The sequence below is a fragment of the Rissa tridactyla genome, chromosome 4, assembly GCF_028500815.1.
Source record: "Rissa tridactyla isolate bRisTri1 chromosome 4, bRisTri1.patW.cur.20221130, whole genome shotgun sequence".
Classification (NCBI taxonomy): domain Eukaryota; kingdom Metazoa; phylum Chordata; class Aves; order Charadriiformes; family Laridae; genus Rissa; species Rissa tridactyla.
The window spans coordinates 72711760-72737353 of record NC_071469.1 but is presented as its reverse complement, the minus strand read 5'-3'; the positions used below and the strand labels follow the sequence as shown (position 1 = coordinate 72737353).

The window sequence follows — 25594 nt, the reverse complement described above, 5'->3', positions numbered from 1 at the left end:
TTTTCTGTAAAGCATGACCCATACAAGCCATGAGTATGCAAGTTCATAAGGTCTGCATAGAAGCCTTGGTATAGAGTGAAGATCTGAAGGCTCTGATGGGCCTCTCTTTGCTGATACAGCCTCACCAAATAGTATAATCGAGCCCTTGGGTTAATGTGTTTGATCCTCTCTTGATTTCTGTACTGTTAACCTTGAAGCTGAAAAGACAGCTTTCCTGTCAGCCGTGAGGCAGTAATCTCCGTCTTGGTCCTTTCTTCTTGTAGAAACTGGAACATTTGCTACAAGGATGCCAAGGTGCCTGTGCCTTCCTCCAGGGAGCCATCCATAAAGTGGAATCTGGAAAATTACCAGAAAGAGCGGAGGTAAGTGTGTCCCTTACCCCCTGTCAGAGGTGGGCCTGGGTCAGAAGAGAGCAGGAGGCTGAACAGCTGCAGAAAAGCTGTAGCTTTGAATTTGTGAGCTGTAGTAGCAGCATATTCAGTGTGGCACTGCAGAGCTGTTGGGACAGCAGGATGAGTAGAAGCTAATCCAAATAAAGTGATAGAGGCTCCACTGGGTGTAGAAGCTGGTTCTTTGATCCCTCAGCGTCACTAAAGGTGATCTCTTCAGCTGTGCTTGTTGCTGCTGGGTGCTTGCTGCAGCGTTGGAGATTGTTCTTAGCAGCTCCACAGCTCTGCCGCCGGTACTAGCTTTGGTGTCCCCAGTACTGAGCAGCTGCCTCAGGCTGTGTCACATCAGATTGGCTTGAATGGCCTGGAAGAAGGTTAGGTGACACCATAGATAGCGTTGCTGAGGACAAGGCTTTGCTGCATTTCCAGCTTTGCTGCCTCCAGAACAGAAGTTTGTAAGTGGGCAAGGGGAGAAAGGTACAAAGGCCGAGACAGTGTTGTTGCAAACATGTTATATCCCCTATGCTTGAGAAGTGGCTGTGCCTCTGACAGAGTAGAAATTTCTGCCAGCTCTGCGCTGAGTGTCCCGGCAGTGAAACAATGGAAGATACAATGGTGGCTTCTCTGGCCCTTCCTGCAGACATGCGTATATCCACAAACCCTTCCCGTGCATCTTGTCCCACAGCTTGCAGCCATGCAGGTCCAGGTGCTAAGAACAGCAGGAGCTACCTGTGAGTGGAAAATGAGGCTGGAAAGCTTGTTCTTTCTATGCCCAGCAAATGTAGTAAGGACAATGATAGGAATTTGCTTTCAATTTTAGCCTGGTGGGGAAAGTATTGAGAGCATAAAGAGTGTTGTTTATCGCTTTGGGCTTGTCAGGCTTGAGAGAAACAGCTGTGGGAAGCAAGCTCCCGCTTTCCTAGGGTGGGCCGAGGTGAGATGTGGTTTGTGCGTGTTTTGGTTTGGGCGCTGGTTTTTGCCTGTTCCCACATTGCCTATAGGTTGCAGTAACTGCTCATCTCACTCTTGTGATTCCTTCAGGAGGCAGCTGTGCTGCTGAGGAACTACAGGCAGTTGATGAAGAATGTTCTTGAAGATGCGCGGCTGGTCAGACTGCAGCTGGAGGGTGGAGCGCTTCTGGCCAGACTGAGGAAGGAGGAGTCTTGTGTCACCCTCACCCACGACTACAGGTGAGCCACAAGAGTGGGAGAAGAGGAGATGGAGATGAGGAAAAAGCAGGTGCTGGGGTCTCTGTGAGATGATCCCATCGTTGGTGCAGCTTCCTGTAAGGAGGACTTTTGTTGAAAAAAGCAAAGGTGAAAATCATAACAAATTTTACTCTTATCCTGACTGCTTCTTCCCCAGTCCAAAAACTTGTCTGGGTGAATACACTTAGATGGTTAAAGTTCCTTTTCCAAGCTAAATCAGACTTACCTTCTGTAGTGGAGAGAGGGCTGGATATTTTGTGCACCTCTAAAACACAAGTCTTAATTGATGATGCCAGTGATGAATGTTTTAGGTCCAAGGCATTTATCGCTGTGTGATTTACCAAGGCACTCCTTATGCAAGGGGATTTCCAAGGACCTTAGCTGTGAGGAATGCTTTCTGGCTGAAGCAAGCTCTGATCTCCTCGCACATTGTTACGGTTTGCACAAACAACTGTTCACTGCCCATTTGCAGAATGGGTATGAGAAGCGGGGACCGAGAGAGGCCAGCTGTTTGAAATCCCCAGGACATTGCACAACTCCTGTTTGTACTGTTCAAACACCTGAAGCCTATCAGCGTGTGAAGGCCTCTGTGCTATGTGCTGTGCAAACAGCAAGGTAGAAAGAAAGCCCTTGGCACCCAGGAGCTTCCTGCCTGAGTGTGAGAGAAATGCTGGCGTGTGGGTGCAGATGAGGGTGTAGCGGATGGTGGGGCGGCGTGGAACAGCTCTGTGCATCCGCAGCCTGGCTCTGGTTAAACTCTCTGTTGCCATTGCAAGCTGGGAGGTTTTAAGGGAGGGAATGGAGAGGAGATAACAAAATAGCTGGCAGGCTATGTCACCCAAACACCGGGAAAAGAACATTTCTCTTTGAAAAGTCAGCGAGTGGATGACAGTGCAAGTTCCTACCTGTCACTGGGAGATGGGGGTCAGCATTTCGGTGCTGAGTGAGGGGAGCGTGGGGACAGGTGTAACCGTTTCTTTTCTCTGCTTGCTGTGACTCCTGTCAGCAGCTCTGGCAGGCTGCGCAGGCACAGTTTTCTCACTGAACTGGTGAAGTGCTCTTGATGCAATTTTGGGTACAATTAGAACAGTACAGCCTTTTATTTCTGACATGATACAAAAAGCACAGATAATGGGGGTTGGTTTTTTTTTTTAAATTTATTTTATTTTAAGCAATGCATAGCAACTTTAGAGTCTTAGGAGAATGGGGAGAACATGCATGCTTTTTATGTTTTGTTTTGGTTTTAAGCTAAGCCTGTGTTCTTGTGCAGGGAAATGATCAACTTTGAAACCTGATCTGACAGAGCCCCTAGGGATAATTTAGTGCTTTGATTGCCCTTAGCAAGGGCAGAGGTGGGGGATACACACAAAATTCTTTGATTGCACAGTGTCCAAGGGCAGGCTGAGCGTATGTAGCATGTTCTCTGCTTAATTCAGGGTATATTTGTTGCCTGCCAGTATGCATGGAGGGTGTGTGCTATGGCTCAAATATATGTGGCTCTCCAGCCTGAGAATGAGTAAATGAATATAGTGGGGAAAAAGCTACTCCTCTTCTAGCCTGTGTAGTAATTGCAGAAACTAAAATCCATGCAGTATTTTAACTGAGGAAATGCCTGCTTGTCAGGTAACTTGCGACAGAGAACTAAAGAAGTCAACCCTTCCCTGTTCTGGGATCCTTTTAAATGCGGAAAAAGCTTTGTCACTTGGCCAGAGAACTCTGTATGAAGCACTATCGGTTTTAGATCCTCCATGGCTCTCCACTTGCTCCTTTTCTCCAAAATAGTGTGAGATATTAAAGGTTCTCAGCTCTCCTAACCCTGGAAAGGCTCCTGGTTTTCAAAGGCTTTAACTAATAGAATCAAAGTAGGGTAGGGACAAAATATTGTAGTTGGCCTACTAAACTAGTATGGAGTGGCTATTGATGTATGTGGGTCTAATATTAGATTTTTGACTCGTGATGTGTGAATATGGAACAGGATTGGTTGTGTCCATACACTCGGCAGGGCCTGTTGTATTTCTTTTCTGACCTTCGAATTGTAAAATCTTGATCAATGCTTAACGGTCTAATTTCACACCCACTCCCCCAATACCTGAAATCAAATTATTTACAAAAGCAAGTCAAGTGGCTTTATTCTTCTGAGACACCTTTTGTCTCTTGTTTTAATCACATGTCCTGTTGTTTTAGGTTGTTTTTTTTTTTTCTTCTTTCTTGTGGTGCAAAAGTCTGATCAAGCAGAGAGTCATGACTGCAGAGGCTTCTTAGTCAGAAGTTATGAGGCCACCTGTGAACAGCTAACTGTCAAAATATGCAAGAATTATGCACAGAGGCAAAAATCGTAAGAGCATGAGTTTTCTGGACTCCTAGTGCTCTAGTTAGTTAAAATATGCCAACCAGAAGTGCAGAGCTAAACGTACAAAACGTGATTTTTCTTAAGAGACACAAAGAAGACAAGCCCAGCTGCACCATCACCTTGGGATTAAACAAGCAAGAGATTGACTTGCTTCTTTGCAGGGGACGTGTTTTGCCAACTCTGACTTTGTTGCTAGTTTGTGGCTTCACCTTCTGGTATTCTTTTTGCCACATGGTAAGAATAGAGATGGACAAATCCATCTGAAAACACTTGACTGCAGGTTAGAGATAGCATGCTAAAATAGGCAAGGAAGCAGGCCTGTGCTCTGTGCAGGCAGATGTTATCTGCCAAATACCTTTCTGGAGCATATAGCAAACAAGACTTGCTTTAGTCTTTCTTTAGTAATGAAACTCTTCCCCTGGGGTTGGTTTTGGCATGTTTCCCTGCTCTGCACTCCAGGAGAGCCGAGATGCACTTTGAAGTGTTTTGTGACACAGAACAGTGGGGTCTCGTTGCTGCTCAGGTTTGAGCATGGCTTTGCGAGGGTTTACCAAGCCAGTGACACAGCTCCTTTCCTGCAGAAACTGAACTCATCCCATCAGAGGTGTGGTTGTGCAGGAGACATGCATTGTCCTACATCCATTTGTTGCTCTTTGAGAGCCTCTGGGAGTCTTTCTTGGATGGTCCCATCCTGAGAGATGCTGCAGCATCACAGCAGTGGCTTTGACCTGTAACTTTACTCACTCTCTGTTCCCAGTATGAGCTGACCAAGAGTCTCCATGCTCCTTTCTTCACTAAGTACCGCTGTAAAAGATAGCCTTGCCCATCCAGCTGCTTATCCGTGAAGGCAAAGAAAGACTTCTCCAAGCAGTCTCTCTGGATCTCAGCCTTTTCTCAGCTTAGAAAGGAGGAGCTCCATTACCGGAATACACATCTTACAGGCATCCCATTGCAGGGAGCTGGCTAAGGGGATGTGGTGTGCTCAGCTGGTCCCACACCACTGCCCCACCAGGAAGACCAGGCTGAATTTGGCCAAGAATTTGTGTGGGTGTGGTACTGATGAGCCAGTATCTCTGTGGCACCTCTTTAAGAGCTGTAATGACAGCTTCAGCACAGGCTGGCCACCCAGAGGTGCAGGTGGACGGCTGAAGGCAGCATTGCCACTTATTCATTGTTGGTGGTGCTGGCTGGCTTTAAAGCCAGCACGTTTGCCTTCACACTATCTGCTGTGCTGAAGGCTCAGTGCTTCTCCAGATCTGTTAGCTGAAAGCTTCCAGGTTTTACTGTCCCAGTCTTTCTGGGGACTGAAACGCAGAGCTGTTAGCCTAGCTGAAGTTCCTGTTGGAAAGTGTGGACAAATGCCACCGAACCATCCATCACTTTAATGCTATAAATACTTATCTTTACACTTTTGGACAGGAAACTTTTAACAAACACGTTCTTTTTGATAAGTTACATCGAGTTGGCTAGCAGGTGTATCTTTGGCTTCTGGATATCCAGTGTATTGATCAGCCAACCTCTGGCTTGCAGGCAGCTCACCGAGCCAGTTGTTGAAGGTGGACTAATGCATTGCTTGTATTGTGGTGGATTTTGAAGACTTCTCCTGGCTTATGATGGAAGTGTCAGAAGCTGCCAGAAGCAGTGGGAGCTCTTACTAAAGTGAGGCAGTTGCATGGGGCTGGGCAACAAGGCAGGGAGACTTTTAACCTGGTCTTTAGCCAGACATTTTCCACTGTTGTTCTCATTATTGCTGCTCTTCCAGCATAGCCAAGAGCTGGGAACGCTTGCCTAGACAAAGTGTCCAGTGATGGCTTTCGTCCTGTAGATGTGCTATGAGTCAGAAGTGGAGTAAAGAAGCTATGAACATTTTATATTAATATAAAGATGCTTTATACTAGTTGAACCAGAATACACCTGGCACATGCCTGGCTCTACAAGCGAACCTGTGTTCTCAGTGTGGCATGGGAGTGGGATTGCATCATGCTCTGCATATTGGTGGGCAAGATAGCCGCAAGACTAGATATGAGAGCTGAAAGGAAGAGATAAACCTCCAGTGGTGAAGGAATGACCAGGTTGGGTGCTGGGCTCTGTGCAACATGGAACCAGAAAAAGCATAATCTCTTTCGCCAAGCTCCTCATCTGAAAAGAATTTGTGAGTGGAAGCTGTGAATAAGCTGCTTATAAATAGATGGAGGAGTGAATTCTCCTTTTGTTTGCAGAAGGCTGTATAGTTAGTCGCTGTGCTTTGAGGGTGGAGTGCCTAGAGCCAAGAGCTGGTTTTGTGAGCTGGCTATTTTTAGTGTGGCTTGGTGATCTGGTTGGAAGTCCTGGGTGGGGACCTAAGCTGCGCAGAGGTAATGGGCAGTCCAGAGCAGGCTTCCTGAGCAGCAGCTGCCAGGTTCCTGATGCTGTACCTGACTCAATTACCGCAACAAAGAGGGTGATCTTACAGCTAACAGCCTCCACAGCTCTTGAGCCTGGCTTCCACCGCAGTATTGAGGCACTAGGTCTGCTTGAAGCTGTGGCCAGCTAATGGAGCAGTGGGTTATAGCTGCGTAGGAGCTCAGGTTTGTGGGTTTTTAGCAAGATTCCTGTTAGTAACAACTCCTGGGATGCTCCAAGGCAGGCATGTGCCACTCTGCAGAGTGGCATACGAGCTCCTTTTGGCAGAAGTAAACTTGAATAATGTACAAGCTCTTGGGGGCTCCAGCAGGGCCTGCCAAGGGACTGCACAAGCACCATCTGAAGCTCTGTCTGTCTGGGGCCTAAGCAGAGAGACTAAGCTGGTCTTCCAAAATATGGGACAAGTTGAGGGCAAGGGTAGAGGGGAGATGGGTGTCTGGTGTGTAAGTCGGAGCCTGGCGTGGCTGTCATCCTTGGTTTGGAAGGTAAAAGTTGTGTACCTGCAGGCTGACAGCTGCTGCCATATGCTGGTGGTCATGGCCGGGCAACCTACATGGGGAAATCCCTCCTGGAGGTATTTCTGTCTTCTGCCACCCCCTTTCTGCTGTAGAGGTGTGTTTCTGTCTGTGCTGTGGCCAGTTTGATGGTTGCTACTCTGCGTGTTTGTGCTTCAAAAGAAGGCAGTGCTTGTGTCCTTCTCGATGATGCCATTTTCCTGGTTTGCTTAACTAGCGCTTGCCCCTCTTCCTGCCTCTTGGGGAGCTTTGGGACCCTCTCATGCTGCCACGTTCCATAGTGCACGCTCCTGACCTGATCTGCAAGATGCGTCTTCCATTGATAGGTGTCCTTTGCATGTTTCTTCTGTGGACCGAATCCTAAAACCTTCATTTCCTGGTTAGGACGAGCTGTCTGTATACCTTGAAGCAACGTGAAAAACTGTGTTTAAACCCTGGCCTCAAAGATTGGCGGCTTTCTCCGTGAGATGCCTCTGTGCTGTTGCTGGTGATACAGAAGATGCTGACGAACACTAAACCTTTGGCCTTTAGCAGTGCATGGGTGGCAGCGCTCTTCCATGGTCTTATTTGTTTGTGTCAGGTGGAGGGAGGAGCACACGGCGACATTTCTATCCAAACACATATCGTGCTGCTTGGTATTCATTTTCGTTACAGTCTAACCTGTTCCCTCTGTTTGCGTGGTGGTTTTAGCCTGGTAAAAAGCACTTAGACTTGCATTAAACAAACCTCCTTGCTCTGCACATAAAGGAGTGTGGAGCCGTTGCCGTTCCGAGTGTATAAGGTGCTGTGTGGAGCCAGTTGTGGCATTTGCAGAGAGGTGAAAGATTGCAGAGCTCTGTCTAGGTAAGTTTGTGCTGTTCTTCTAGCCTTTTCATGAGATGATCCCCCTCAGCTCCGTTTCTGCTGTTTGTTTTCTGCTGTCTTATGTCTTAAATCTTCCTGGATTCAGTGGGAATTTACCCAGAAGACTCCGGTTTTGCTTGGTCTTGTTTGCAATGTTTGTCATGCCAACAGGGCATTAGGTAGTTAATGACACGCTGTGTGTTTTTAATCTGTTTAAAAATATTACGGAAAAAATTGCCAAAAGTTTCCAGTATAGGATGTTAGCTGAACCGCCTGAAGTTCCTGGCTCAGCCCAAACCATCCCACAAGCACCGTTTTTTATATGGCTGAGTTGGGGTAGATGTTTCTGTTGCTGGGGTAGTTAATAGCACAGTCACTGCGATTATATGTATTGTAAACACTGAGGGTGTGCAAAAGGAGGATGTATGAGGGAAATAGGTACGTGGCTTGAAATGAGAGCGGGTATATATTTGAGCAGGGCATCTTGAAAACCTGGTGGTCCTAACTCCAAGACTAGTGCACTCGACCGAGATAACCCGTATAAATACGTGGGATGAGGTTTGGAGGTAGGAGGTTTTTTTACAGCTGGTAGAAAACCACAGCTTGATGCTTGGTGTTCCCAGAACAGTGTTTCCATGTCCTACCTCAGGCTCCACTGCAGCGTGATCTTTCCCCATAAGTAGGCTACTTGTTGGTTTGGGATTTTTTTTTTATAATTATTTTTTTCCAGTCAGTTTTACAGATCTTACTGGGATTTAAAATCAGCAGAATCTGAACACAGTTTTATTGTAACTGAATGCAAGCCAGGCTGGGGAAGGAATCAAAGGTCGCAGCTTGAGACCACGCTTGGACACTTGTTTAACTGTATGCATCAATCCCTTTGCTTTTTAAATATACCTCAGAGTATATTTCTGCTAAAAACATGTTTAAATGAACTGTGCTTCAGAAGAGAATTCTCTCAGCAATGATGGTCTGCGGTGTCTTGTATTAATTGGATGGGGCGCTCCTGATGCGTGTGCCTGTCAGGTAACCTAGTGAGGAGGGATTTGGTCAGGTCCGTGGCCTTGGCTAGATCCGCTGTTCCCGTCATGATTGGCAGGAATCCCACAGACAACCCCAAACTTGGTGTTTGACCTCGGTGCCTTTCTAAGGACACCTCAGGGTTCTAAAAACTGTACCCAGCTGCTCAAATATTTTTAATAGGTAATTAAAACCACTGTGGCTATTTGTGTGCTGCAGAAAATAATTACAGTTTTATTTAGCAATATCTGCGTTAGCTTCACCACGGCTGGTTTGAATTTTAACATCAGCTGCACGTGAAGTTTTCACCTTGAAGAGCAGCAGTGTGTGCATTTGAGGTTGACCTCCTTTTATGGGATCATTACAAATACGGCAGTCAGATAGGTTGCCACCAAAATGCATTCATGACTGAGAATGGCTTAAACGCATTTCTCTTCCTGCGAAACAGCCCTCGGGCGCACAGGACAAAGCTGGAAGGATTTCTTCCTGAAGCATTGCTCGGGATGTTTAAACAATGTGTAGCCAAGGTATCAGCACGGATGATATGGGTGATGTCCTCGCACTAAGCCATCCTTTAAATCTCCTAATTGCCACATCCGATTCATTTTCTGCAAAAACCCGTAGAGACATCCAGAAGGGAAGTTCAGCAGCAGGAATGGAAGACTAGACTAGATGAGGCTAATGTTGTAACATCTGACTGTGTTTCTTCTAAATTACAGAATGATCAGGGATATCTGGTTTTCAGGGGAAGTTAGCTGCCATATACTTGCCTAAAAACTGCCCAATACACTAGGAAAAGGCAGTTTGACTTGTGTTTTCTTCCATCCATGAATTTTTGCTCTTTTAAAATCAACCAAGGTCAGTCAGAAGCTGAGCTCTGATTTTTAGCCCTTGCTTTTAGATCTGTTCTCCTGGCTGTTGGTTAGAGCAGTTTTTCAAGGGACAGACAGTAAGTTGCAGAATAGTAATGGTTCTCTGCCTCCCTCCCTGCGCTCTTCTATTTGCGTCTCGCTGGCATCGGCAAGCGTGGCTTCTGCAGCACCTGCTTTGGCAAGCCTGCTGGATGCCTCTTCTTATAACCATCTATTTTCAAAAACAAATCAGGTATTTTGCTTTGAAAACTAAAGTGTAACTCTCCAAGGCTAGCTTTTTTTTTTTTTTTTGAAGGATGGATTCAGACAGAAATGGTCTTTCTAAATTATAGGTTTAAAATTACCCTACCATTATACAACAGCTTGGCACTTCTCCAGAAAACTGAAGACGTTTGGAACCTTTTCCACTGAAACGATAATTGCCCAATGAAAACAGGATTTGGGGAAACATAAACTGACATCAAGCTACTCCTTTTTGCTATAAATTATATTGACTCTATTGCAAAATTACTTTGGATGATTTGACCGTGGAAGAATGTAGTGAAAGACTCTTATTACCACACTCACGTATGCAGGGAAATTGCGATGCATCCGAACAAATCTAAGCTTAGACGAGACTTTCCACTGACTTCAAACAAATCTCTGCTTTTCTTCCTCAGAGTTGCTCGGGCCACTACTAAAATATCTTTACTGGGCTTAACAACCAGGTGTTTCCCTTTGTGTGGCAGAATGGAAGTCAATTTTTCTTCTTCAACCAAATTTTCAACGTTTTGTTTGTTTACTCCAAGCTGCCTTGAAGGTACTGAAGGACTGGAATAAAAAACTCTGGAGTCTGACTCTGAAAAAGTAGTAGTTGTTTATGCAAGGTATCGTTTTCCCCATGAAACTCTGTGTTGCAGGATATCGTTGAGTTTACTAGTGTACTAGAAATTATTTAGGAAGAAGTTTTTAAGATGTGGATCAGCAAATAGATGGGTAGATAAGTAAACAGATGTACAGAGATTTGGGAGAACATGCTTAATGCCCAATGGTTACTTTGTCTGAGCACTGGAAGTGCCGAAGTGAATCGAAAAAACAAACTTTCCCATGGACTGTGAGCGATTTCTTTGTTCGGCTCAGTTTGCCTACCTACTTTATCCTGCAGGGTGGAAAGGGTTATATTTTCCTTCGTGTAAGAGAGTAAAAGATGGATGTTAGTCGGAGAGCCCGTTGGGCTGGTAAAAATGAACTGTCAGAAGCTGACAGCGTATGAATGGAGTTACCTTGGAGATGCAACGGAAGACCAACAACTAGACGTTGAGGTTTTAATGAATGCCTGCCAAGCCAGGCAGAACGTGTGAAAACAGCATGGCTGGACCCTGAAACAAAGGACTGAGGTGCTGGGATGCTGAAGGAACTCGTCAGAGGAGGAAGAATGGTGTAAGGCCACACCTGAAGTCCATCTGGGGCTCGGAGGGACCGTTTGGAAACATTTTTTTCTGGGTGGTTGTGTGCAGTCACTCAGCAAACCATTGGCAGGACCAGGAGAAGGGGTAGCCTTGGTACTGGGTTGTGCCTTGATAAGTGTATCGCTAGCCTGCTGCAAGCATTCATGGGAAACAAAATTACTTGAAAGGCATGAGTAAGGGATTTTTGATAATAAGTGCCCTAAAGAGCTCAACTTAAAAGGAAAATGAGAGCTGATTTCCAGCCTGAAATGACTTCTTTGTCCAGTCCCTGCTTCCAAATACATCCTCGACTGACTCTAGGTAAGCTTGAGATGCCTGTGGATCAGTAAAGCAAAGGTTCTCTGTGTGTGCATTCAGTAACAGGATGTTACTTTTAGTACCATTGAATCAGGGGCGATAGAGGAGAGATGACTGAGTATCTGTAGACGTGTGTAGCTGACGCATTATTTGCGGAGACACAGATCACATCTAATGGTGCAGAGGGCTGAGTGCTCGCTTCTAACCTGGAGGCTCTGGCTTGGATCTTCCCTACCACTTTCTGCAGATGCAAGGAAGGGTTGGTCATCTTGATGTCTTCAGAGTCTGGCTCTTTATTTTTCTAATACTTTCAATAATATGGGATAATTCCTTCTGTGGAAGGAACGCGTGTGAGGCCAGAAGAGCACTGTTTAGGGTGGATATTTTTCAGTCCTTCAGCTCAGCAGCAAGCAGTTCAGCTGAGCCCCTTCTCTTCTCCTGAAGTGGGCTCCTCGGGGCTCGGTGCGAGGGCCAGCAGGAGGATTTTATTACTGCATTTTTGAACCTGACTTTCTCTGGAGCAAACACTGGTCATAAGGCCAATACTGGTCTCAAGTGTGCTCCAAGAGACTGGTCTTGTCCACGATGGCACGGCGAATTCACTTCTTTACACAGTGAGCTTGTGACAGGCCTATTTCTGTTCATAAAAAAAAAAATATAATTAAAGCATGTTTGTTTTGTAATGCCTCCCTATCCTTCTACCTATCCATCTACTATGGGATTTTTTCCCGTAGTTCAGGCGATCCTATCTTTTGTGACTGTGGAAAATCTGCTGTCTGCTATGTGGGAATCTTTTGTGTTCAGAGCCTTGCAGCCCAGGTTGTGACTGACTCCTGTCAAGGAAAACTACTCAAATTTGAGGCAACTGGAGTCCTGTTTCCTCCGTCAGGTATGGAAAGGAGCAGAGCAGGACTCCTTGGCTCCCTTCCCCTGTGTGGGATCACACTCTGTGCTGGGTCAGCCAACGCAAGAGCTGGAACTCTTCTTTCCAGTTGTTATGCCATAAGATCACCATCTCGCAATAGCTCGTTAAGCGTTGAAGCCATGCATGCTTTCTTTATCATGGGCTTGGGTGGACATAAGGACTCCCATTACAGAAAGGTCTAGCAGGTCAATCTAGCTTGTTGATGAGTACCATCAAAGAAGTAGCATCAACACCAAAGTGATTTCCATGGAAGCTCAGAGAAAGGTTGGAAAAATATTTTGCCTCACAAAAGGATAATTGCAAGTGTTTGCATATAACAGCCTGTAATGTCTGAAGTTATAGGTGCTTGCTTGTTGGTGCCAGTGGTAGGAACACCATTTGCTGTTCCGGTGTGTTTTCCTGAGTGGATGAGAGCATTCATGCCAGCAGGGACCTCAGACCTGTGGGAGTAAGACTGAAGGGTGTCTGCCTGTCTGGCCATCAGTATGCTGGAGCCTTATTCAGAAACTAATACCTGACAGATTGTTATGGTTTGAGAAAACCCATAACAATTTATTGTCGTGTAGACAATTATTCTAAACCATAATAATTTATTGTCGTTTAGACAATTACTCTATCACCCGATGACCCTTCCCCACCCAGGAAGGGGAATCGGGAAAAGCAAGGAAAGGCGAGGGTTGAAATATAAATAGATTTAATAGGATAAGACCTAAATAATTACCATTAATACTAAAGAACCAGTATTAATCCCGATACTAATATAAGATATACAAAAACTACACTCAGCCCATTCCATCAGCAGAAGCTGTGCACTCCCTGCAGGGACAGCAAATGTGGGACCCTGCAAGTGCTGTGGATTCGGGAGGAAGGGAAGGGCTCAGGGCTCTGGCACCGGTGCAAGGAGTTCTCTGGACCACCGCCATCAAGGGAAAGAGAAACTCCTCAGCAAACTTTCTAATTTGTATAAGATGCCATGTTCATGATATGAAATAATCCTGTTGGCCAGCCTGGATCAAGTGTCCGGGTCTCGCTCCTGCTCATCCCTGCTCCTGGTGAGCTCAAAAACACTGAGATCTTGAATCCCACATCCCATAGCTGGTTATAAAGATTTTCACGGATTCAGACACTAGAGTCTTCCAAAAGTGGAGTTCTCCCCAGCATTAGAAGAGAAGTAAGTTTTGTGTCTCTCAACCCAGGACACAGATACACTCTGCTGCACAAAACCAAACAGCATTTAATGTTGTTGCCAAATATAACTTCCAGCCATCTTCCGAGCTGTTTCTCATTAGCTGTCCTAGCTGTGTCACTGTGGCTGATGGGAACTGGCCTTCACAACCTGCTCTGTAAACACGCTTTCCAGAGCTCAGCTTGGACAGTGGTTATGGCTCCACTGTTGCGAGTCTCCTGGGCTGGGTCTGGGTCCGTCCCTGGGAAAGGATTACAAACCAGAAGGCTCATATCATCACTGTTTGTTTATGGTGGTTTCGGGAAAAGCGGGAGCAGCGTTACAGCTCAGATCTTTCCATTGAAGCCTGCAGATCCTCTGTAGAGAACCTGTCTCCTTCGCACTGCAGTAGCACTGATCTTAGTCCAGAAACAAGTCGGGGTTTTTTGGCTGCGCTTTGGAAAAATTCATTCAGTCTATTGGCATTTTGCAAAGGAAAAACAAAAGTATCTTAAGAGCCTGAGGTTTGAGGAGTTGGCTGTTGCACACTGGGTGGAATTCTGAATGGAAAAATCCTGTGGATTTCTGCTATGCAGAGCTATAGTTGTCCAGACCGATTGTGTACTACCTTGTGTCAATTAAGTAGTACCTAAAAACTAAGGATGGTTGCCACTAAATGCTCCTATTCAGTTGTATTCCATAGGTTCAAGATGCCCGTAACCTATGACAGAAATAAATGTGGATGCTGAATTGCTTCTATGAATTTCCCTTAGCAAAGCTTTCACAGTTTTATTAGCTACCTATTTCACAAGTGCTTTGGATAATTTTAATAATATGATTTAAAAAAAAAAAAGCCATGCTCTCATAAGCCAGGAGGTTGTAAAACAGTTGCAAAATGAAAGCTGGTTTAGGGTGAGTACAGGAGATGCTCAGGCAGCTGAACCATGTCATGGCACAGCTGAAGAAGGCTGTAGTATTTTGTTGAAGGTGCCTGTTGAGTCCATGCTTGTAAAAGGAGGGGAAATATAGAAGCAGAAGAAATGTGAGAAGTTTAGGGACACAAAGAAAGAAAAAGCTTGAATGCTATTGTGTATCCTGGCTCTAATTTGGTCAAACCTGTGCTGGAGAGATGCTGCAGACGTCTGAAAGGAACCTGCAAATACTCATCATCGTGCCAGGATTAAACGGTGTGCGGGGTCCCTGGCTGCAGCATCCAAGGGCACTGGGCTCTCTCCTGAAACCCTCCATCCCTGCCTGTGGGTGGAGGAGGTTAACTTCTGCTGTGGCCAAGCTGGCAGAGAGAGCGCTGCCTTGCGCTGCCTGTTGGGCTTTGGGCAGCGCAGCAAGAATGCCCGTCTTTGAATCTTTCCAGCACAACGTTGTAAAATTCAGTTTCTTTTGGAGCTGGGGTGCTGTACGCTATGCATTTTTGTTTGGCTGGTGGAAATTCCCGAGAGTGACTGGGGCATCAAGCGCTTTATGTTGTTTCGTCATTTAGGAGAGATTTGCTTCCTAGTGATTGCTTATTTACTTATTTAAATTAAATTCAAATAGTGGTTTTAGACACTGAGGCTGCCTGAGCCTGTGTTTTGTGAAAGCCCGCCGATGCAATAATCTGCATTTATGAAAAGCTGAGGATCCCATCTGAAAGTGTACACTAAGTTTTGCAAGGAGCCTGGCTGGGAGGAGATGCCCTTGTCCTTCCTGCCAGGTTATCTGTGCTGGGATCAGAGTGGGGAATCACAGGAAGGTGCAGGGAGCAGCATTATTCTCCTTCTGTTATCCATATGGAGATGGCCATTACGGGTCCCATGGGGAGGATGACTGAAGCACTGCTGTTAGCCGGGTCATGTTGGCATGAAATGCTGGGGGAAGGCCTTAATGCAAAACCCCTGACCAGACATGTGTCCCCTTCCAGAGACGCACTTGATGCTGCCAGTGTGCTTTACAATCGAGTTGATGAGGGCGTTCACCGGCTGGTGATGCTGTCGAACAAACGCATCCAGGAACTGGAGCTGGTGATGGAGTTCGAGAAAGTGGAAGAATGTTTTAAGGAGGTAAGGCCTGATTGTCAGTTCCAGTGACTGCCTGCTGCCACCCTCTGACTGTATATCCTACAGCAGGTATCGGACCTGTTGGTCTCTCGTATGAAGGTGTAGAATGATGCCTGTAGACCCTTAAAAAGAACACGCGAACAACTGAACATTAGAATCTGAGATATGTTTTCAGATGTGCTGAGAACCAAGGCGCTGTTTGCCTGGTATGTCTTGATGCCAAGTATAGAAGCATAGAATCATGGAATGGTTTGGGTTGGAAGGGACCTTAAAGATCATCTCATTCCACCCCCTGCCCTGGGCAGGGACACCTCCCACCAGACCACGTTGCGCCAAGCCCCGTCCAGCCTGGCCTTGAACCCCTCCAGGGATGGGGCAGCCACAGCTTCTCTGGGCAACCTGGGCCAGGGGCTCACCACCCTCCCAGCAAACAATTTCTTCCCAATATCTCAGCTAAATCTCCCCTCTTTCAGTTTAAACCCCTTCCCCCTCGTCCCATGGCTCCCCTCCCTGCTCCAGAGTCCCTCCCCAGCTTTCCTGGAGCCCCTTTAGGGCCTGGCAGGGGCTGGAAGGTCTCCCCGGAGCCTTCTCTTCTCCAGGCTGAACCCCCCCAGCTCTCTCAGCCTGACCTCACAGCAGAGGGGCTCCAGCCCTCGGATCATCTTTGTGGCCTCATCTGGCCCCGCTCCAACAGCTCCGTGTCCTTCTGCTGTTGGTGGCCCTAGCGCTGGAGGCAGCGCTGCAAGGGGGTCTCACAGAGCGGAGGGACAGATTAAGTTAAGTAAAAGTCTCCTGCCTGGTCTCTAGGTGTGGATCAGTCAAACCCCATAAACATCTGCCATGTTTTTCCATACATAAAGACCACAGTGTAGTGGCTCATTGGTAAGCAGTACGCTGGGAGGTGGGGTGTCTTTTCACATCGTTTAGCAAAAGTACCCTCCCAGCAAGGCTGCTGAGGAGCCATTCTTCATGCTTCAACTTGAGAAGCAGGAGAGCGATGGCAACGAGCTGATGATGAGTCCGGGTGTCCCCTCTGGGCTGTGGATCCTGCAGGGTTTGCCTACACCCTGCTGCTGAATGAGCCCCACACTGCCTACCCCAGGCTGGCTGCCCACTCTGTTGTTTAGATTCCTGTGCAGTGCTCAGGTCTCTGCTCTCTGATAAGGCCCGGGCACACCCTGTCCCCTCTGGGTGCAGCCCCAGGCACGCTCCTGCTGCCTCTGGGTGCAGCCCTTTATACAGTCTTCAGGTAGAACAGCCATGCTCAACCCCCCCACCCCCCTGTGCCTCTGTGGGAGCTTAAACTTCCCTTCATGCGGTGCTTGTTGAAGCTCTTTACAGCCGTGGGATGACTGGAGCAAACAGGCACTGGTTTTCAGAAAGACTTTTGAAACCTCTAAAAAAGTCATAAAGTTGCTCAGGCTGCCTGAGTGTCCTACGAAGTCGGATCAGGTCTTTCAGTGTTGCAGATCCCAAATGTTGAGTCCTGCATGTCCCTAAGCCTAAACTTGACTTCAAAATTATGGAGTCGCATAGTTTCCTCTGCTGTAATTCGTCAACAATGAGAAGTTTCAGGTATCGCTTATTACCCTGTGTGTGTGAAGGGTGTTTGGAGCTCACCTTAGGAACCTGCATCCTTAAAGATCAGTACTAGGACCAGTTTGACCATTGCTCTTCTAGGATTCTGGGCTCTTTGCCTCTGGAGAGAACTGGATTAGCAGAGGAGGCTGTAGCCTACCTGTTATTTTCGCAGGCCAAGGTGGATCCAGGAGTTTTAATGACTTCCCATTTGGAGGTAGACACTCGGGCGCCATGCACCGTGTGTTCAGGACAAGAAGTGTGATGCAAGAACCTAGTAAAGGCTCCCTTAAACACACAGGTTCCTAATACCAAACAGAAATCATTTCTGATCATGCCCAAAAGGCACAAAGGCAGGCTCTGCAACCTGTCCCTGCTTTAAGCTGAACTTTTTTTGATTGAATTGAGCAAAACTGCCTGCTCCCAGCTTACTTTGCTTACAGATCGCCAGTGATGGCAGCAGCTATGCCTGGTTTTAAGCCTGCCTAGGAGCTCTAGGCAGCAGCAGTGTGTCCCTCTGCAGTATGGTCACAACCTGGGAACCTACCCCCATGTCCTCCTCTTGCCCATGGGTTTGTTCCATGAGTACAGACCCTCTCGTGGTCCAGAAGACAAGGAGTTTGTCCCTGACTCTGGGGTTGAGTTGGGATATGGATTTAGATGATACAGGAAAACAGGATGCACGGGCATTAGGAAACATTTGGTCTGTCCCTTCCCCCAGGCGCAGCTATGCCTGAAGCGTTGCAGACAAGTTTACTAGCCTGTTTTTCAAACCCCCTGTTGATGGAGATGCTGTGTTATCCTGTTTGGCCTCCTGTGTCTGCTTTGCTTTTAGGACACTCTTGTTAGTTTTCTACCCATGTTTAAGGATATAAGCTTATAACTGCAGCTGTAGCTGGGCTGTGTTGAGGAACCTGCAGTTACTGCACGGCTTTGTGGAGAGCTGCCTTCAGAAAACCAGTAACTGAGAGTTTCAGAGAACCATGAAGCACTGCAGATGAGGAGAATCCACCAGTGCGTTCACACTGATGGAGTTCATGTCCTGCCAGTCAGAAAAGGGAAGTGGTGTAGGAAACCTGGCAGCAGGGAGATTTTATCCCACTTGGGGGTAGCAATAATAGGAATATCAGGCCAGCCTGCAGGTTGCAGGGATCGCATTAGACCATGGCTCACCCGAAACAGAGCCCAAGCAGCTACTTGCCCTGTTTATGCCTAAGGCTAGTGAGCAATAGCAGAGCTTTGCAATTACTCAGTAACCTGAAGTGGAAAAACTCCCAGCAGGAGGTTCAGGCTGAAATGCCAGGATGGGGGGAGAAGTGTACATGCACATTCTTTCCAGTAATGAAGTGACCAGCGTTATGAGAACCATTCCTTGCTCTTTCCACATAAAGGCCTACCTTGGTGAGTAGCACAGAGTGACTAATAGTGGAGCTTTTCCTTTTTCTCCTAGGTCAGCAGTTGGATTGAGAATGTTGGCAGAAAACGGCTAAAGGAAATGATCAACCTGGATGATTCTTTGGAGATGCTGCTTCAAGCACAGAAGCAGTTCAGGGAGTTTGATCTTGTTGCCAGTGTAAGTGTTGTCTGATTGGAAAAACGTACTCTCCAGAGCCTCAGTTGGTAGCTTATGTGCCTTGTATGTGCTCAGCCAAACCCATGATGCTATGATGGCATTGGTAGAGGGTTCATCACCAAGGTGTGCATCGTTTCTTCACACTGCTGAGCTTCTCTGCTCTCCTTTTGTAGATGAAGCTGCCAGCTCAACCCTTCAGTAGATGGGATTTGCCAATCTTGAGGAAAATAACTACTGTGATGAAAGATGGATTTTTTGTTAATCCCTTGATGTGCTTGTAGCACTGTCTTTTTTTGATCCTAATTGACCTGTGGCCTTACTGTATAGGCCTTTACAAGCTGCTGGGTGGCTCTTGTAGATCATAACAGAGGTCAGGACGCTCATGAGTTCTGCTGTAAACAAATACACCCCTGCTTATGTGATTTGAACCTTAAAAAACAGTCTAATTAGTACTAGTTGTTGATGACCTTGAAGACTCTACTGTTCATGTCAGGTCTCTATACTCATATGCAATTGCATTTTGCTTTCAGGATTATTGCAGAAGGGGGCAGGAAGCACTAAAGAAGATGGATCGATGGGAAGACTTCTCCTCTGTGGATGTGCAGTCTTACAGGGTAAAGCTGCAGAGCTACAGAGATCAACTGGAGGAGTTCTGCAATCAACTGGATGAAAACAGGCACCGAATCTGTGAGACGGTCAGGCTGTACGAATTCTTTGACAAGGTAAGACATCAGCTGCAGAGAGGAGAGTGTAAAAAGCTTGCTTGGACTCACTCCAGCAGGTTGTTTATGAAAGGTGTGAAATATAGTGCGTGCACCAACAGGGGGCTGGATCTATGGCCTGCAAAAGCCCCTTCACGCACATGTGTCTGGAGTCATTTTTTTTCAAGTCAATATGTGCAAGAAGGGGTGGGTGTGTATTCAGGAAACAGTCTGTGTCTCTTAAGAATAGAGGTCTTCTGCTGTCTGAGCTGTACCTTGCAGACCCCTCTTGTGGCTGCAGTGGACAGAATAATCATGGCAGCACTGGCCAAAAGATTGGCTACTTGTGTCCAGTCTTGGCCACCAGGGTTGTCAGGTAGACAAGCAGCATTTTGTTCGTATGGTGTCCTTACACCCTGGTAAAGTCAGCCTGTTAGGAATAGTGCCCTGCTGCTCAGCCCTAAACATAGCCCAGCTCCTCTCTTGAGGAGGCCCTGTGTGAGGAAATGGAGCACCAGAATGGGGTACTGGGCAGTGTGGCTGAGGGACCCAAGGGGACTGGGTTGGCCAGGCATCTGCGAAGCAGGAGAAGAGGATGCGTGTGGTGACAGTGCTGAGTGCCTGGCCTTCTCACCTCTTTGCTTTAATGCAAGTGCACCCATTCAGCAGACCTGCAGTTGGATTTGGTGTCCTTTAATTTCTAAAGTTGCAGATGAATAAACTATAGGATTTTCTAAGTGCATTTTAAAATACAGCTTTGGCAAGCACAGAAGGCCAGGGAGCCTGGTCTCCATTTATTCCACACTTGTACAAACATTGGGTATTGAAGTTCTCAAATTCCAGAAAGAATAGACACTAAATGTTAAGCTGTACCAGATGTAGGTGCCACTTAGTTGCTGTCTCTGAGCTGCCTTGGCAGCCAGAAGTGCTCAGAGGAGGGGAGAGGAAATTCAGCTAAACACGAAAACGTGGAGAAGCATCCTGTGTAGGGGAGGAAAGTGGAGAAGGCAGCCCAGAACATTGCTGTCGGGACATGGGAGGATTGAGTCTGGCGATGCTCGGCAGGTCTGCTCTAGCTCATGTGTGCAGTTTGCTGTGCAGGTGCAGGACCCTCTTCCTGTGAGAATGTGTCATTATGTTTTTTCCCCAGGGGAGCGACGAGTGCCCTCTGTGCCGTAGGAGAACGGCAAGAACCTGTGCTCTGCTCACTCACTGAGCACAGATGTTCAGGGGCTGCTCTGGTCCTTGAACACCCCTTGCCATCATGGGGATCCTGGGCAGGATGCGATTTGTCATATTTCCTCAGATAAGCTGAGGGACACAAAGGTGCCAAGCCGTGCTCGATATCTTGGCAAGTCTGTGGCCAAGCCAAGCATCGGTCCTGCATGAACCTACCCAGCCACAGTTGGAGATCTCTGGAGCACAGATGTGGAATCTAATGGCTGCTCTGTTTTCTGTTCAAGGCATGGAAACCACATCATGGTAGTAGCTCTTGGGCTGCCAGGGTGGTCGGACATGACTCAACAGCAATGGATGTCCTTCCGCAGCTTCAAAGCCTTTCAAAGCCTGGGCCGTTCTTAGGGGCACAAATGTTACACAGACCCCAAAGAAGGCCCATTTCTTTTCTTTTTCATAGCACCCCTCATACGCCGTCTTTTTGGTGGATGATATTTGAGGATGCAGTCCTTGGTGGCGGCAGCAGCGAGAGCATCTCTCTTGGTTGTGTCTTTTGTGCCGTGTAGCCCCAGTGAAAACTGAGTGATCGTGGCACAGCGTGGTTGCACACTGCTTTGGTGTAGAGGAGAGGCATCTCGCTTAGTGAGGGAGGAGGATTTTGATCTCACTGGTTTCAGTAGAACTATAAACAGTGCTGGTGGTGTAAATATAACACCTGTGTATTGCGAACCGGTGGCCAACCGAAACCAGGGGTGTAGAGGGGATACATCCCGCAGCTGTAGGATGAGCGCAGAAATCGCTGCGCAGCACGAAAGTTCTTTCAGTGCCGATTGCTTTGATTTTGATCTCCAGAGTGCTTTCTGCCTTCCCAAAGCAAAGTCAGTGGTGTGGTCTGGGAGGTGGGGGAAAGCAGATTTTATCTAAACTGATTTCACTCTCTTCTGATGCTGAGCTGCTTTGACCTTCCTGTACTGATCTTGTCAGTGCTTGCCTAACCCCCTTCTCTCTTCCCTAATGGCTGAGGGCATTAACAGCAGGAGTCTAAACTAAGCAATGTCCTTGATTTTCCTTCTTGTAAAGAGCCTGTAGCATGCCAGACCCCAGGATTTGGGGAAGGAGCCTGAGGATGCGTAAGCAATGTACGCTATGGTAATGAGCTGGCAAGCTCCACTCTCTCCAAACATCTCAGCATGCGCCAAGGGAGTGGAGCGCCCACCACGGGGATCATGGTATTCATCCCTCGCGTACCTTGCTGCCTACTGGGAATAGGAGGCTCTGTTCTCCTGGTCCTTCTTCTGCATGTGGTGGACTTATTTCTTAGGGTGCTGCCTGTGGCTGCCAGACAGGCCACAGGACAGGACAGCACAACCCTATACGGTCCATCAATACACCGTACTCTGTTTTTCAGTGCTTGGCGGCTCCTGATGGCCTGTCAGAGCTCTCTGTGAGGAGGCAGGCTGAGCTGGGCCAGACCACATGGAGCTTGCACATGGGCTGGCAGGGTTCCCTCCCCAAAGCCATGACTGGTGCCAAGCTGGATGTTTCTATTTGTCCCCACTTCCTTTGCGGCAGGAGCTCTTGGTGCCTGATGAGGGCTGGATGGTGGCTCAGCTGAGGCAGGAGGAGTGGTGAAGGAAGCTGCCTTCCCCGTCTCTGACTGCGGGCAGGGGATAGTTTTTCAGTAGCACAAACTCAGCGCGGGCATACTCGGGGACCTGCCATCTTCCTGTGGCCTCAAGCCTGGTCTGGCCCCTGTTCCTTGTTTACTCAGTTCCAAGACTGTGTTGGGATCTGGCATCAGACAGTGCTTTGGGGGAGAACTGGGAAGCTGAGCAAGCAAGGGTGTATGTTGTACCAAAAGCACTCATGTCTGCTTTGTTCTGGGGTGCCTGCAAGGATGGTCACCGCTGCCCTTCTCTCCTGCTGCCTGTCCTAACCTCGCAGTAATGCTGCCATAGACACACCACCATTACCAGGAAGAGCTAGAGAAGTCTCCCTCTCCTTACTTACCCTGTTAGCCTTCACTTTCTTTCCTCTCTTGAGCTTTCTCTGGGTGAAATTATTTCCCAGGTCACTCTTACATCCCCAGGTCTCTACGTGCTCTTGGCTTTACCATGAGGGTTGGACGAGATGATCTCTGAAGGTCCCTTCCAACCCCTACCATTCTGTGAAGAGCGAAGTGCCCAGCTCCCTGTGTCCATGGGCTTGAAATGGCCTCTGTGAGAGCTGTGTGCTCTGTCAGCACTGCAGCCACCTAACTTGCAGTGGCATGTCCAATGAGCCGCCACACGCAGCATGATTTCTGCCAGCCCTGGGATGACGGCTAGTCCTGCAGAAGGTCAGTAGCGAAGGCGTGTGATACTTGCTGGCAAAAGTCACTCTGTTGGAAGAAGGCACTGACCCAACCAGAAAGGACAGAGTCCCATCACACTGGCTCAGCACCTCCATACCCTGCGGTGCTGGGGTGCCCAGAGCCTCCCAGCTGAACTGCCTCTGTCATTACAGGATGGCCTGAGGCGGCCCCAGGGGCTTTTTCCTGCTTGTCAGGATGTTGTGCAAGACACTGCTTCTTTTGGTGCTCAGGGAAAGTACGAGCATTGCTCTGCCCAGCCCTGGGAGCCTCTTGCAGCCTGGGCCCTTGCCTTGTGTTTGTGTTCTGCGGGAACCTGTTCAGAGTCCCACTGCTCAGGATTGCTGGGGTGAGAAACAGTCGTGTTTCCCTTGTTGGGATTTCTTTGGGCTCTGCTCCATGAGCCATTCCTTCAGTGGTGTTCTCTGTCTGCCACCCTTGGAATCCTTCGCCTCAAAGGACCCCTGGTCATTAGCCTGTGTTGATTCTGGTTCCTCTGATTCCTGATCTCCAGCCATCCCTGGCTTCTTTCTGCTGCCCACAAGGAGCTGCTGCCTCTGAGCTCTGTTGGAGTGGGCAGAGTCTTGCCCAACCCCTCTCCACCTGTGTTGACATCTCTCCTGGTGTGGGTTACCTGTGCTCACGTGTGGGTCTGCCCCCACAGCCGGTTCGCCTCTGCTCTCCTCCTCCTCCACCACTTTGTTCTTTGTGGCTTAGAAAACAAAGCCTTTGGCAAGTGAAGGAGGTGCCTGCCCTTCCTGGGGGAGGGCCAGCTGGCCTGCATTTGATTATGGCAGCGCCTCCTCATCCCTCCCCATTGTCCTTGCTGCTGTAGGAATGCCAGCCTTTTTACGCTCCATCTCCTGAACAAGTGTTGCTGCCTCTGGGGCCCAAAGAGGGGCTGGGGCCCTTCTTCCCATCCCTCCAGGCCCTGCTGGCAGGAGAGTCTCTCTGCACATCTCCATGCACCTTCATCTGCGTCGCATCCACCCCATCCTGTCTCCGGCAGCCGACAGCCACAGCGAACCCTCTTGTAAGTACCAAGTATCCGGCACTCTGGCTTATGTGTGAGTTGTATTGAGATTGTTTGGAAACAATGTAGAGAAGGCTTTTCACTCGGTTGCTTGTGTGCGTCTGTATGCATCCAGCATGAATCAGAGTGCTTTGTGTGCATCTTTTGTGTGCTCAGACAGAGCCCTGGGAGCTCTGTGCATCTTTGCGTGGTCCCTCCGAACGCCAGGGCTGCGCTGGCTGTAACACAGCAGTGACCGTCCCTTGTTCTCTTTATTAGAGGATTTTTTCATTATCATTTCAGTGGACATAATTTAACTGCAGCTAGAAGTTGTTGCTGGGATCGCATGCCTTCAGACTAGCTGGATGTACACACAGGGCAGGTGGTACCTTCCCATCTGCTGGGACTGCTTTTTGTTAAAGGTTGTGGACAGCCCAAGAGGGGGCTGCTCTCTGAGCCTGCCCTAGAGTTTATTGGGCTCCTGTCCTGTGAGTGCCTGGGACCCGCTGGCACAGTGTTCGCAAGCTTCGAGAGGTGGGTCTGATCCCAGATGTGACAGCAGAAATCCAGAGCATGACAAATTAACTGACTTCCAGATGTCATTATCTCCCACTTGTCCCCAAAAGATTCAGAACAGTGACCTGCTGATATCTTGTTTTCTGCTCTGCTTGGTTTTTGATGATGTACCAGATATCATGTTGCAGATGATGGTTTTGAGGAAAAAAAGAAATAGTCCCCTTCAGGCAATAAATTGCTGATGTTTCTTTTTGCTTAGCCTTTGAGGAAAGAAGTGTTTTGAATGGGAAGCTGGAAACGATCCTGGTGGCTGTGACCTAAAAGTGCGATTTTTCTATCGCAGTTTGTTTGGCGCAGTTTGAGAGTTAATTTTACTGAAAGGACGTTACAATTCTCTGCTCTGGGAATGTGCTTGGAGGAGATTTGGAGAGTAGAACTTAGCACCAAAGTGGAAAATGAGGCATTTGATGTGTCCTTACTGGAGCATACTTAACTATGAACAGAGATGCAGGTCACCGTGCCGCGATGCTTGTCTCTTGCTAGCACTCCTGCGCAGGTCAGAACACGGCTTTGCCCCCCAGCACGTCTGAGCAAATGAGGTTTTTGCTGTGCCTTATAATAAAGTCTCTGGGAGAGATTTAGCACGCACTGTTCTCTCTCTGCCTCTGCGCAGAGATCAGCTTTACTTTTCTGGGCATGGGCTGTGCAACATTCCCAAATAACAGCTTTCATTTGGTTACTGGGGCAAGTTCTCAAGATGATGAAGGAAGAGCCGAGTAGCACAACAGAAAGGAATATACGCTGTGCCTTCCTGATGCTGTAAAACTGTGCTGGGGGAAGCCACTGTTCTCTGGCTTCAACATTGTCTGACAGCAGCTGTCTCATCGCTCTTTCTCTCTTCTCCCTCTCCTTCGTCAGTTAGGCTTGCAAAGCCATGCCCCCGGACAGACAGCTAGTCTGATTTGCTCTCCCCTTTCAGGGGTGTCCTTTTTCATGCGCAGCCTGAAGCAGCTGGGGGAGCGAGCCTAGAGGTTGGAAAATCGATCCTCTGGCAGAGTTCGTGCAAGGTTAATGCATGAAATCTCTCCCTTCTCCTTCCCGACAGGTTTTTGCTGGAGAAATCTTCTTGCAAGGTAAATAAGTCTCTAATATTTACTTTCCCATCAAAGGGTATTCGTGTATCAGAAAGTTTCTGCTTT

The 25594-nt window shown here is 47.8% G+C and overlaps 1 protein-coding gene across 6 annotated transcripts in view; it reads left to right on the top strand.

Moving 5' to 3' along the window:
* The window catches only part of PLEKHG4 (pleckstrin homology and RhoGEF domain containing G4), a 92163-nt gene that overhangs the window by 45767 nt on the left and 20802 nt on the right, over positions 1-25594 (top strand). For all 6 annotated transcript variants that reach the window (XM_054200265.1, XM_054200266.1, XM_054200269.1 and 3 more), the window contains exons 9-13: positions 264-362; positions 1431-1579; positions 15354-15492; positions 18518-18640; positions 19171-19362. In XM_054200265.1, coding sequence (XP_054056240.1) covers positions 264-362; positions 1431-1579; positions 15354-15492; positions 18518-18640; positions 19171-19362 — 702 coding nt within the window. The remainder of the gene's footprint in view (positions 1-263; positions 363-1430; positions 1580-15353; positions 15493-18517; positions 18641-19170; positions 19363-25594) is intronic.